Genomic DNA, 11976 nt, shown 5'->3' with positions numbered 1-11976 from the left:
GAAGGTATTTATTAGCTCTAATTATAGAGAGAAATGGGGCCATATACTCATAAGATGTCATTAAAAATGAGCTAGAATGCCCACGGGAACCTAGACTACTCACCTTACTGTGTCTGTTTCCTGGTTGCTAGAACTTTGGGATGATTCATTTTGAGTGTTTTTATTGCAGCAAGTTCCCTGATACATTTCAATGGTGCCCAACAGTTTGTTATGCAGACTGTTTCAAATCAGGAGAGCAGCTCTTACTTCAAGACTGATATGATCCGCATGACCATAGCTGAAACCTTGAACTTTAGACCTTAAACAAAGTCTGCCATATATAGCTTACATATTCCTAGCAGAATGTGGTCTATTAATGACTTGTCCATCTGGCTTGGCTAAGCTCTCTCCATACCACGCTGAGTTAGAGGGGGAAAAATCAGTGAAGTTAGCCATGAAGGAGAACTTTCTGCTTGGAAAAGTGTTAAGATTGTTAGTACCACTCACTTCAAAATGGATAAACAGTGTCATGCTATCAATAAATATGCTCCAAGCATTTTTTATTTATGAGAACTGGGGCCTAATCTCTGCAAGGGAGGGTTTAGAAACTAGAATTATGTTGCAGAGAATCTGTAAGGACAGGACAGAAATGTTTCTCCCCAATAAGTGACCCCAATGTGTTTTGGCAGTTAAACAATTAGAAGCTTTGTCCTCTTTGCCAAACATGCACCTTCCTCATCATCAATTTAAAAAACTATCCTGTGGACACAAAGAGGCAGAAGGAATGCCTGACCTCAGCCAGATGGTTCCTGTTTTTCTTGCACATACACGTGTTCCTGCCCCATCTGTGGACTCAGTGGGTCACTGCCCACTGGGCAAAGAGGCCAAAGATGATACTGATCACCTCTCTAGGTCTTGGCTTCTCAACTGTAAAATGGGGTGGCGGTAGCAGGAATGAAGGAATGACTTCTAAGGTTCCTCTCAGCTCTGTTCTGATGTGACTTTGAGCAAGCAAGTGACTATTTCTATACTTGGATGAAGCTGTCCTGGTTTGTCTGAAGGGGCAAACTCGAGAGGACTGCTGCACTTCTGGGCTGGGGGACAGGGAGGAGGAAGAGGAGGAGCAGAGCGAACAGAAGCACTCCTAGGATGGTGGTGAATGGACAGTGCCAGGGCCTCTGGGGGAGCCAGAGTCATGGGACTCTGGTGCTGGCAGGCCCAAGCCCAGGCCAGCTTGCAGAAGGGCAGTGCAGCCAGAAACCCTCTGCGATCATGTGTTCCCATTCCCAAGGGTCAGCCTGCTTCATGTGAGTGCTGGGCAGCTGACCTTTGCAGGATCTTCACCCCAAGGTCTGAAGCAAACAGCCAGTCAGTTACTGGCCTCAGTGACATCTCAAGATGTGCCTAGCAGGGCTTTTGTGCTGTTCAACATGGTAGCCGCTAGCTATGTGTGGCTTTCTAAATGTAAATTTATTGATTTATGTATTTATTTATTTACTTATTTTGAGACAAGGTCTTTCTCTGTCACCCAGGCTGGAGTGCAGTGGTGCAGTCATAGCTCACTGCAGCCTCCAGTTCCTGCGGTCAGCCTCCCAAGTAGCTGGAATTATAGGCATGTGCTACCATGGCCAGCCAATTTTTTTATATTTTGTAGAGACAGGGTTTTGCCATGTTGCCCAGGCTGGTCTCAAACTTCTGGGCTCAAGCAATCCTCCTGCCTCAGCCTCCCAAAGTGCTGGGATTCTAGGTGTGAGCCACTGTGCTTAGCCCTGAATTTAAATTAAAATGTATAAAATTAAATTAAGAAGCCAGTGCCTTAGTAGTCACACTCCCACATTTCAGGTACACATGCGCACATGTGCTGTGGCTTGAGGCAGCCATACTGGATGGCTCAAATAAAGAACATTTCTATCTTCACAGCAAGTTCTCTTGAACAGTTCTATTCTAGAATGTGGCATGGTGCTCACATACTGAAGAAATAAAAAAAGCCTCTACTAACTTCGTCTTTTTTTCTATTACCTTTCTTTGCTTGCTATAGAATGTCTATATATACATTCTTTAAGAGTAGAGAAGAGACATTTGATGTCAAATCTCTGGGTTCAAGCCTCAGCTCCACCACATCAATTTTAGGAGAATTATTTAGCACCTGTTTCTGCATCAATAAAAGGAGGTTCCCAGGGTAGTGGAAATAATATAGGTAAAAAAAACATGAAGTTTTCGGTAAACTCTACTCACTGTAGATTCCCACCAAGTGATGCACAGAGAAATGGGAAGGGTCATGTCATTAAATTTTTGTTAAAAAGAGGTATTTTGGGGGAATAATATTGGTGGTTTTTCAGAAGACACAGTAAGGATAAAATCATGCTGCTTCCTTTGAGGTGGGAGGCACCCTTTAGGGAGCCTTCTTGATTTTTAGATTTTATAATGCAAAGTCTAGGACATTCTGATCCTTAAAATATTAACACACACCTTGGAAATTAACTCAGGAGTCTCTGGAGGTGCACAGGAAACAATCACAAGACCCATCCATTTGTCACTCAAGGAGATAAAAAGAGAAGTTCTTATTGTTCTTTCTTCTACTTTATAAATTTGTGTGAAATTCTGTCCAGACTTTGGCATCACTTTCATGCAAGTCTGTTAATGCTTGCCCAGTGACAAATTGGGCCCTCTCTCTCCTGTGTTGGTACGAAGGGGTCTTTTTGTTGGCAGGATTATTTCTCCAGCAGGACCAAAGGACACTTGAATTTCCCATGTGGCACGAAGGTGCCAAGAGGAAAGCACCCCTCCAGAGGAGATGGACTCAGAGAGGAGGAAAGGGCTGGATTTCCAACTGACTCTCGCTCCCCAGAGGCCAGCATCTGAGACACGGGCCAGAAGAAACCAGCAGTTCTGGTCTCCAGGGGCCTATCAGTGGCATCTCTGACCCATTCAGAGGAAGGGAGCACTCTGCCCTTGCCAATGTGAGAACGCCCCAGACGACTGGAAGGGGGCAGATAGGGTCTTTGCACCCCTCCCCAGCCTGTCCCTCAACCTCTGGCCAGTTCCAGGATGCTGGTTGTCAGGCCCAGTCAGCCAGGGCCCAGCAGGCATATAGGACAACCCTGGACACTGCCAGGCTGCTCCCCGACAGCCTAAGAACTCACTAGAGTGGGCAATAGGGGGCGCTAATCCCCTATGGCTATGTCTGAAGTCAGATTGTCCTTGGTTCAAATCCTAAGTCTGCCACTTATTAGTGGGAATTTTTTTAACCTCTCTGAGCATCAGTTTCTTCTATAAAATGGGGACAATGATATTCTTTCACAGGGTGCTATGAGGGTCAAATGAAATAACAATTGTAAGCAGTTAGCACAGCACCTGCTTCATACTCATGTACATCCTTGCTTTGCCTTCTTCTAGTTTGATTTTGGGCATTTTAGCCTTTCTCTGCCCGGTCTTCCCATCTGTAAAATGGGGAGAGTAACAGCACCAGCCTCACTGGAGTGTTGAAAGGATAAAATGAGTTAGCATAAGCAAAGCACTTAGAACAAGGCCTGGCATGTGGAAAAATGTGAAGTAAGTGCTACTCCTCTTCATTTAATCAATATTTGTTAACTTCTTGCTATGTGCCATGCATAATGAGCTGGAATGGTCCATGTTATTAACCAGTCTGCTTTCCACAGACTCCAAGCTGGTCAGGAAGTTCTGCCCTGCCTGGCCATGCCCCGTCCACACACACATTGATGAGGAGCCCACCCCAGCCAAGGTTCTGTTTGGCTCCCGTCTGGGGCTCCTCAGTCTCCATCGCCTCATTCCCAAGTGCAGGAAACTGGTTCCAAGGACAGTGCTTTCTATACATTGCAGAAATAGTGCTGGAATAAGGGCATCTCTGAGAAGATCCGTTCAGCTGTCAGAGAGCACTCAGGGATGCCTCCCACTGGTGTGCAGAAGTAACTGGCATGAAAGTACTTTAGAATTCACCACCCACCTGAGGTAAGCCAGGCATTTAAAAATGCACACCTATTTCAAGTAAAAACAGAGAGATGCCTCATTGTCATTTCTGTGACTCTCACGGTGACTTTGTCTTCAAGCTTTTTTTCCTCTAAGGAACTGAAGGCACATTGACCTGGGATTGCCAGTGTTCTTCACTGTGTCCAAACTGGATGCTGTTCAGAGAAGGGCTCATCATCCGGGGCCCAGCAGTCTTCTCCCCCGACAACTCCAGCTTTTCTGCACTGCCCATTCTCTGCCCTTTTTTGCACTCACCTTAAGTTGTATTCCAATATCCTTAGACGTGATTTTATGTGTTCTTATATCACGGTGTGTATGTGTGTTTCTGCTTACGAAAGACAGAGATACAGATGCAGAGAATGAGGAAGGGAGAGAAGGAATGAGAGAGAAAGATCATGAGAGAGAGAATGAGGGAGAAAATGAATTAGACCACAAAAGCAGGGCATAGACCACGAGGATGTTTACCTGCCTGCTGGCTAAGGCACCTATCTTTTCTAGGGCAGAATAACTTTTCATGTGTTTTGAGCGGGGGCGGGAGGCAGTGAACAGTAGCTTGAACGATAGCTTCTCTGTCAACATTGTCAGTAAACTGCAGGAGAAACACCACCCCTCTTCAAAAACGACTGTAGTGAAAACGGAGCAGGTGGGACTGAAGCTAGGAGGGTGGTGGGTGGGCTGTAGAGTTTTCACCACCAAATGACTGCAGCTGTTCACAGATGAGCTGGAAGCCTGGAGTGCCACATGTGCATGCCACTTCGTTCCTGGGACAGCCCCTGTGTGTGCTGGGTGATGTGTCGCCACCAAGCCAGGCCTCATGAGCACAAGATTAGATCCTCAGTGCTAAAAAGGTGCTGGGTCCGGGAGGGGGACAGCAGACTGAGGTCGAGGGAAGCCCTGGAAATGCTGAGAGGGCAAGGGGATGGTGAGGGACTTTTATGTTCCCAGTACAGGAAGAAAAAAAATGTATTTCAAGAGGAAATGATGCTTTATTTAGAGCACACTTTCCCAGGTTATCTGATTCTGGGCCTTGCGTTGTCTTTTATCAGTTGTGGGGTTGAGGTGAGTGTGGGTCACAGGCGTGCCTGTGCTTCTCCAGGTTTCACAAGCTCCGTTGGGGGGTGGCAGCCTGCTAATATTTGTTGCAGGCTGACCTGGTTCCTGGTTCCTGTTTTAGTTCTGCCACTAGGTGGCGCAAGCTAACTTTTTAGGGCTGCGGCGCTCAATGCAGAAGGCAAGGGCATCATGATCTGACGTTCCTGGATTTGAATCCTTTGTTAGTTCTGTGACCTTGGGCAAGCCACAGTTTCTCCTTCTGCAAATTAGACATGATGAAAATCACCTTGCAGGGTGGTTGTGAGGATTAAATGAGACGACATGTGCTAAGCACCTTGCACAGTGTTAGACACACAGTCTAAATGGCTGCTTTTCTCTTTTCTTGTTCATCCATTCAATACACACTTATTGATCCATATTTCTGTGTCATGGCTGATAAGGACTTTGTCTGCAAGCATCCTTTAGCAGAAGGTCTTACACACAGACACACACACACACACACACACACACACACACGCTACAGTCTTTGCTGGAATATAAGATATATCTTCCACTCCCTGGTTCAAATTTATCCAAAATTTACTCTGTGCAAATGTATTTATGTATGAAAAGCCACATTCTGAAGAGGAAACGCAATGGTAAATATATAGCAACAACAACAACAGCAAACACTGTGAAAATACTCATTTCATGCTTCTCTAACTTTCTCAGAAAAATTACAAGCCATAGGCCTCACAACTCATCAAGTACAACGTCAATTTTCCCACCTAATTTTTATTTAAAATATTTTATTCCTGTAATACTTTCATTTCAATTATTTATTGCTATAAATGCTTTTCTTTTTAATCTATATAATATTATGCTTTTCTTTCCAGAGTTAGAAGAGTATTACTATACATGCAGAATCTATTATTCCCTACTGGGTTCTGCTATAGAATATTACATGAACAAGATAACATGTTTCCCTCATAAAAACAATTTAAAATCCTTTTCAGGCTGGGCGCAGTGGCTCACGCCTGTAATCCCAGCACTTTGGGAGGTCGAGGAGGGCGGATCACAAGGTCAAGAGATCGAGAGCATCCTGGCCAACATGGTGAAACCCTGTCTCTACTAAAAATACAAAAATTAGCTGGGTGTGGTGGCACGCGCCTGTAGTCCCAGCTACTCGGGAGGCTGAGCCAGGAGAGTCACTTGAACCCGGGAGGCGGATGTTGCAGTGAGCCGAGATTGCACCACTGCATTCCAGCCTTGCAACAGAGCAAGACTCCGTCTCAAAAAAAAAAAAAAAAAAAAAAAAACCACTTTCAAAACATGTATGTTTGTCCCAGAGGAGGGCACAGTGACCCTTAGGACAGTTCCCTCAGGATGGCCCTGGGCTGTGGGCCAGTGTGCTCTGAGGGGAGGGTGTGTGAAGAGGAGGTGGTAGGGGCCAACTTGCGAGGGATTTGCATGTAACACTAAGGAGGTCAGGTTTTGTCCACAGGAAACTGGGAGCCACAACAAGCTTCTGAGCTGAGGAAGGTGGGATAATGCCCCCAGCCATGATCCCTTGAAAAAGCAAGGTCCATCCAAAGCTGAAGGCTAGACAGCTTCATTCGCAGTCACACCCCAAACCTTCTTCCCATCCCACCTCCTCTTTTTCCCTCCTCCTCCCTCTACTGTTCATTCAACAAATGTCTGTTACCCATATACCATATTGCAGACACTGTTTTAGACAGCCCAGTTAATCACTGAAAAAATAGTGACAAAGCTTCTTCCTCCCTGGAGCTCGCAGAAACACTTTCTCATTATGTTATTTGCATATGCATGTGTCTTCTTTCATATGGGCCTCCTGAGCGGTTTGGGGCCACAGTCCTCCATGTGGAAGAAGCTGGGAATATGGCTTTCCCCTGAGGCCCAGCTGCACCCCTGCCCTTCCCATGGATTAGGGAACCCTTCCTTCAATTTCGTGTGATGCTTCAGTATTTTTTCCAGTAATCTCCCCTGCTTCTACAGGACCAAACCGGTTCAATTTCAGTTTCTGTCACATGCCATCAAAATGTTCCTGCTAGAAAGGACCCAGCCAAGAAAACTGGAAAGAATTTCTTGATTATGTTAGGATGTAGGACCAGCCCTAGAGTGGGGCCAAGAGCCCTGTGGCAGGATTCCCACAGGTGTCTGGATGGCTGGGCCCTGTTTCTGTTCTAGGGCCTAAATTGGAGACTGAATGTGCATCAGCCATGTTAGTCTAGAAAGTCTGTGTTATAAAGGAAGACTGTGCTCATGTGTGATTTAGTTTGGGTTTCCCTGAAAGCAGAGCATGAGACAAGGACTGGATGCAGGTGGTTCATGAGGGGTGTGAACCTAGGAAGCAGGAGTGTGGGAGTGAGGATGTGAGATGGGACAGAAGGAGGGGCCAATATAGGGACACGTTAAAGTTGCTCCTTGATTCTGTTGACCCTCTTTAAAAATATACAGGATGCTTTGTACAATTATCCACCTGAAAGACAAAGGCCAGCCATCCATCTACTGGTTCCCATCCCCTCAGTGACTGAGAGTTGTCCTGGGAGTGTTAACTGTCCTAGCAAGCCAGGGTGCTTGCTCCCTGGATGTTTGAGTAACTCTCCTTCAGAGAAAACCCTGGTGCATAATGCAGAAGACGCTTAGCACAAGGCTCAGGGGATCTGAGGCTGCACAGAACTGTTCAGCAGCAGTGGCAGAAAGCAGACAAGGCCTGAGGATATGTGATATGGGCACCAGAGGTGTCTCTGCCATACCTTACTGAACTTTGGAGTTATATTTTAAATTATATGACCTCAGTTTTGGTGACATGCCCCTGGCACAGATTAGGTTGTCTCTGGCTCATATCTGGAATATTAGCCTCAGCCAGGACTCCAGTCTTAAGCATGGGTGTGGTAAGAAAGAGATGAGCTTCCAGAAGTTCTAATGGATTCTCATTCAACTTTGCACTGTCTACATGCCGATGGTGAGGCTGATTTGTGGGGGCTCAAGGAGTCTGCACATTCTTCAAAACATGTAGCTTTCTCTAGTATGTACCCCAACTGTGCTGACCTCCTTAAACCTTTGATTTGCCCAATGGTGATAGGATGCCTGGCCCGTCCTCCAGCCTGGGCCAACTATTGGCATTGATCAGTGTAGCAGTGGTGCACAAATCCTGCTGCTCTCTTGGCTCAGAATCCTGTTTAAAGCTCTCCTGTGTGGCTGCAGCCAGCAGCAGAGTCTGCACCTGGAATGCCTGTTCCTCTTCTTCCTGGCAGCCAGGCTCCATTTAGTTTAAGAATTTTGTGGCCAGGAATGTTATCTGAGCTGTCACCATCATGCTTTGTCACCCTCAAGTAAATGACAGGAAATGGATCGGTGAGCTCTGTCAGTTTCCTTGCTGCTGGCATCAGTCAGGTTCAACCATGAGCATCGCACTGTGAGTCACTGAGGAGGTGGAGAGAAGCCACTCAAACGTCTCTGCCAGACTTCAAAAGTGCTTTAGGAGATAGAAGAGTCCTATCAATCAGTGCCTGTTCTTCTGTCTTGATTGTTGCTTTGAGCCATGCAGCTGTGTTACCATGGGTGCCTGCCACTCTTCTGAAGGTGCAGAGCCTGTGTCTTATGAGACCTGAGAAAGAAAAAGTCATCAACCCCCAGGTCTGACTGGAGTCCCCTCCTTACTTAACATACACAATGTCACAGAACACCAACAGCAGACAAGATCATTCTGTGGCTGTCGTGGAGTGAGACAACAAGACCACACTGAAACAAGAACACCCGGCAAACTACAAAAATGACCAAATAGCTCCTTCTCCTGGCAAATATGAGGGGTGCTTATCAAGTACAGCTCCAGCCCTGCTCTGTTCTTCCCATAACCTCCTAGATACAAATTATTAGGATGCCCAATTATAAAATTATCCCAATTTCTGACAGCTCCCCAGCAAGACCATGCTTCCCAACCTTTCCCCAAATCACCTAACCCAAGCCCTGACCTCCTGAGAAGCTCCTTGGGACACCATCCTACTGAGACACCCATGGTTGCTCGTGTGGGTGGTCTTCCTTGCTACAACAACTGCCAATAAACCTAACTTTGATCACCCACAGGTATGTTCCTGGTGGTGCTGGCAAGTGGGCACAGCCCCAAGGGAAGCTGGCCAGTGCCAACTTCTGCACAGGAAGGAGGTGCTCCCTGGGCGCCCACCACATCAGCTGCAGAAGTGATCCCTGGGAGCCATTTGGCAAGGTGAGCTGGGCTCTGACCTGAGGGAACCTTTGTTGGTTGGCTCTTATTGCAGATGTTTTGGTGTCCAGTGTCACATCCTTGGGCCTCCTTGGATATCAGCCCCAGCCCTGGCTGAACTTCCATGGGGGCTCACATTCATCTTGCACGACATCCAGGTCAAGCCCCACCCTCTCCATATTTCTGCCTTGGGGCCTTCTCTAAAGCCTTGGGAGCCTGGTCTGCTCTTGCAAGTGCAGCCTGCAAAGTGTATCGCAGGGAGTGAATGGCCCCGGGTGTAACCCTCAACCAATAAGAGAGGAGAGCTGGTGGGAAAATGTCTCAGTCTGGTGTTATTTAGGTGGATAGTTCTGGAATATGTTCTGTGGGCATCTCAGAGTAGAAAGAATCGAACCCCATTGCTCACAGCACCCTCACATTGACTTTTCTTCCCTGCCTATCTTACTCTTCCCTCTCTCTCACTCCTGCTTCCTGGGATCACCTCCCAAATAAATCACCTGCATCCAAGGCCTTGCTCAGGTTCTGCACTTACATTACCCTAAACTAAGACACCTCCCCAGCAATCCCTACCACCACCTCCTTCTTACAGAATTTTCTTTTCTTTTCCTTTTTGAGACAGGGTCTCTCTTTGTCACCCAAGCTGGAGTGCAGTGGCACAATCACGGCTCACTGCAGCCTCGACCTCCCAACCTCAAGTGATCTTCTTGCCTCAGCCTCCTGAGTAGCTGGGACTACAGGCATGCGCTACAATGCCTAGGTATTTTATTTTACCTTTTTTTTTTTTTTTTTTTTTTGTAGAGATTGGTTTTTGCCATGTTGCCCAAGCTGGTCTCAAATTCCTGGGCTCAAGAGATTTGCCTGCCTCGGCCTCCTAAAGTGCTGGGATTATAGGCATGAGCCACCACGCTCAGCCCCTACAGAGTTTCTTAACCATAATATTGGCCAAAATTGTTTCCACCTCCAGCTCTAATCAAGATTTCTCAAGCTCCTGGTCACAGAGATTAGTTCAGGGGCAGACGCATTCTGCAAGTCAGTTCAGTCACAGTAAACAGTAGAGCTTTGCTGGGGATTCTGGGACATAGACTCAGTCTTAGCCACTGGGCCTGCGGGCATGGTGGCTTGAGGATAGCTGCACATTTTTGCTACTTGTCCCTTTGATAAGTGGGGTCTGCTTCCCCTCCTCCCTGAGCCTGGGCTGGCCTGTGATTGCTTTGAGCAAAAGCGTATGCTGGAGGAGATATTATGTCAGTCCCAGGTCTGGTCTTTAAGAAGACTGGCAGAAATCCTGTTGGTCTCTGGAGATGTTCAACCACTGTGTAAGATAGCTGCCACAGAGATGACGGAGACAAGTCTTGAGATTATATGGAGAGGGGAGGGCGCAGCTGAGTCCAGCCCGCCAGCCGCCCCTGCCATGTGAGAAGCTCTTTTGTACCCTCCAGAAAAGAACAGCCATGAGCTGACACCACCAAGTGACACCAGTTAGAGCCCCATGAAGCAGAGGACTTGCATAGTTGAGCCATGCCCAAACTCCTGACCCACAGGATCATGAGCCATAATAGTTGCTGTTTTGGCCAGGCGCGGTGGGTCACGGCTGTAATCCCAGCACTTTGGGAGGCCGAGGTGAGTGGATCACCTGAGGTCAGGAGTTCAAGACCAGCCTAGCGTACAAGGTGAAACCCCATCTCTACAAAAATACAAACATTAGCTAGGCATGATGGCAGGTGCCTGTAATCCTAGCTACTCAGGAGGCTGAGGCGGCAGAATCGCTTGAAGCCAGGAGGCAGAGGTTGCAGTCAGCCGAGATCGCGTCATTGCACTCCAGCCTGGGCAACAGAACGAGACTCCATCTCAAAAAGAAAAAAAAGAAAAAAAAAGTTGCTGTTTTAAGCCACTAAGTTTTGGGGTAGTTTGTTCGGCAGCAAAAGATAACTGGAACAGTGTGGTGGGAGTCTGGAATTGTTACAGCCACGTGTGGAGAGTCTAAAGCCATCCAAAAAGTGATCAGGACAAAGTCCTCTTAAATTTGACCTCAAGTAAGACCTCTTCAGTGTCTAAATTTTAGCTCTGTAATTTTTCTTTTCCGCTTTCATTCTGCTTGCTTCTAGGCACAAAAGAAAGCTGTTGTGATCACTTTAGTTGAAGTTCAACAAGCATGTATTACGTGCCTGTCGAGAGTCAGATACTATGCTAGGGACTCTGGGTAAAAAGCTAAGCAAAATTTGTTTAAAGTCTAGTGGAGGAAACATCTTTTTGATAATTTTAACACAAAGTGGTCCATATTAAGACAGAGCTACATATGCAGTGCTCCAGAAGAGGGGCAATTAACTCAGCCTGGGGTTTGAGGAAGACCCTCCAGAGACATGATGTATATGAGTCATGCATGATAGGTAAGAAGAAGCTGGTAAACGGAGGGAAGGGCATTCTGCGCAGAGGGAACAGAGCATGGTTAGAGCAGAGACAAGGAAAAGGGTGTTGTATTGGGAACTACAAAAACTTTGGTATTCAGAGATGGGGCAAATAGTGGCAGGTGAGTCCAGAGGGTGGAGGCAGGGTCAGGAAGGAACTTGTAGTCAGGCTGTGCTGGGGAGGCGGGGCATTACTCTGAAGGTGTTGAGGAGTCATAGAAGAGATTATGGAAGGAGAGTGCTTTAGGTTGATTACTCAGGCTCTAGTGTAGATTGAAGGTGGTTGAGTGTGTGAATCTGAGGTTCATGGGTGGAGTCAAGGCTGGAGAA

At 46.9% G+C, this 11976-nt stretch overlaps 1 protein-coding gene across 1 annotated transcript in view; it reads right to left on the bottom strand.

The window, feature by feature from the left end:
• Positions 1-6267: 6267 nt before the first annotated feature.
• GALNT15 (polypeptide N-acetylgalactosaminyltransferase 15) overlaps positions 6268-11976 on the bottom strand; it is a 73091-nt gene continuing 67382 nt past the window's right edge. Inside the window, exon 11 of the mRNA XM_030816863.1 lies at positions 6268-8629. Coding sequence (XP_030672723.1) covers positions 8575-8629 — 55 coding nt within the window. The 3' untranslated portion in view covers positions 6268-8574. The remainder of the gene's footprint in view (positions 8630-11976) is intronic.

The sequence above is a fragment of the Nomascus leucogenys genome, chromosome 8 (assembly GCF_006542625.1).
Source record: "Nomascus leucogenys isolate Asia chromosome 8, Asia_NLE_v1, whole genome shotgun sequence".
NCBI lineage: Eukaryota > Metazoa > Chordata > Mammalia > Primates > Hylobatidae > Nomascus > Nomascus leucogenys.
Note: the sequence above shows the minus strand (reverse complement) of the source record. Positions and strands in the feature narration are given on the sequence as shown.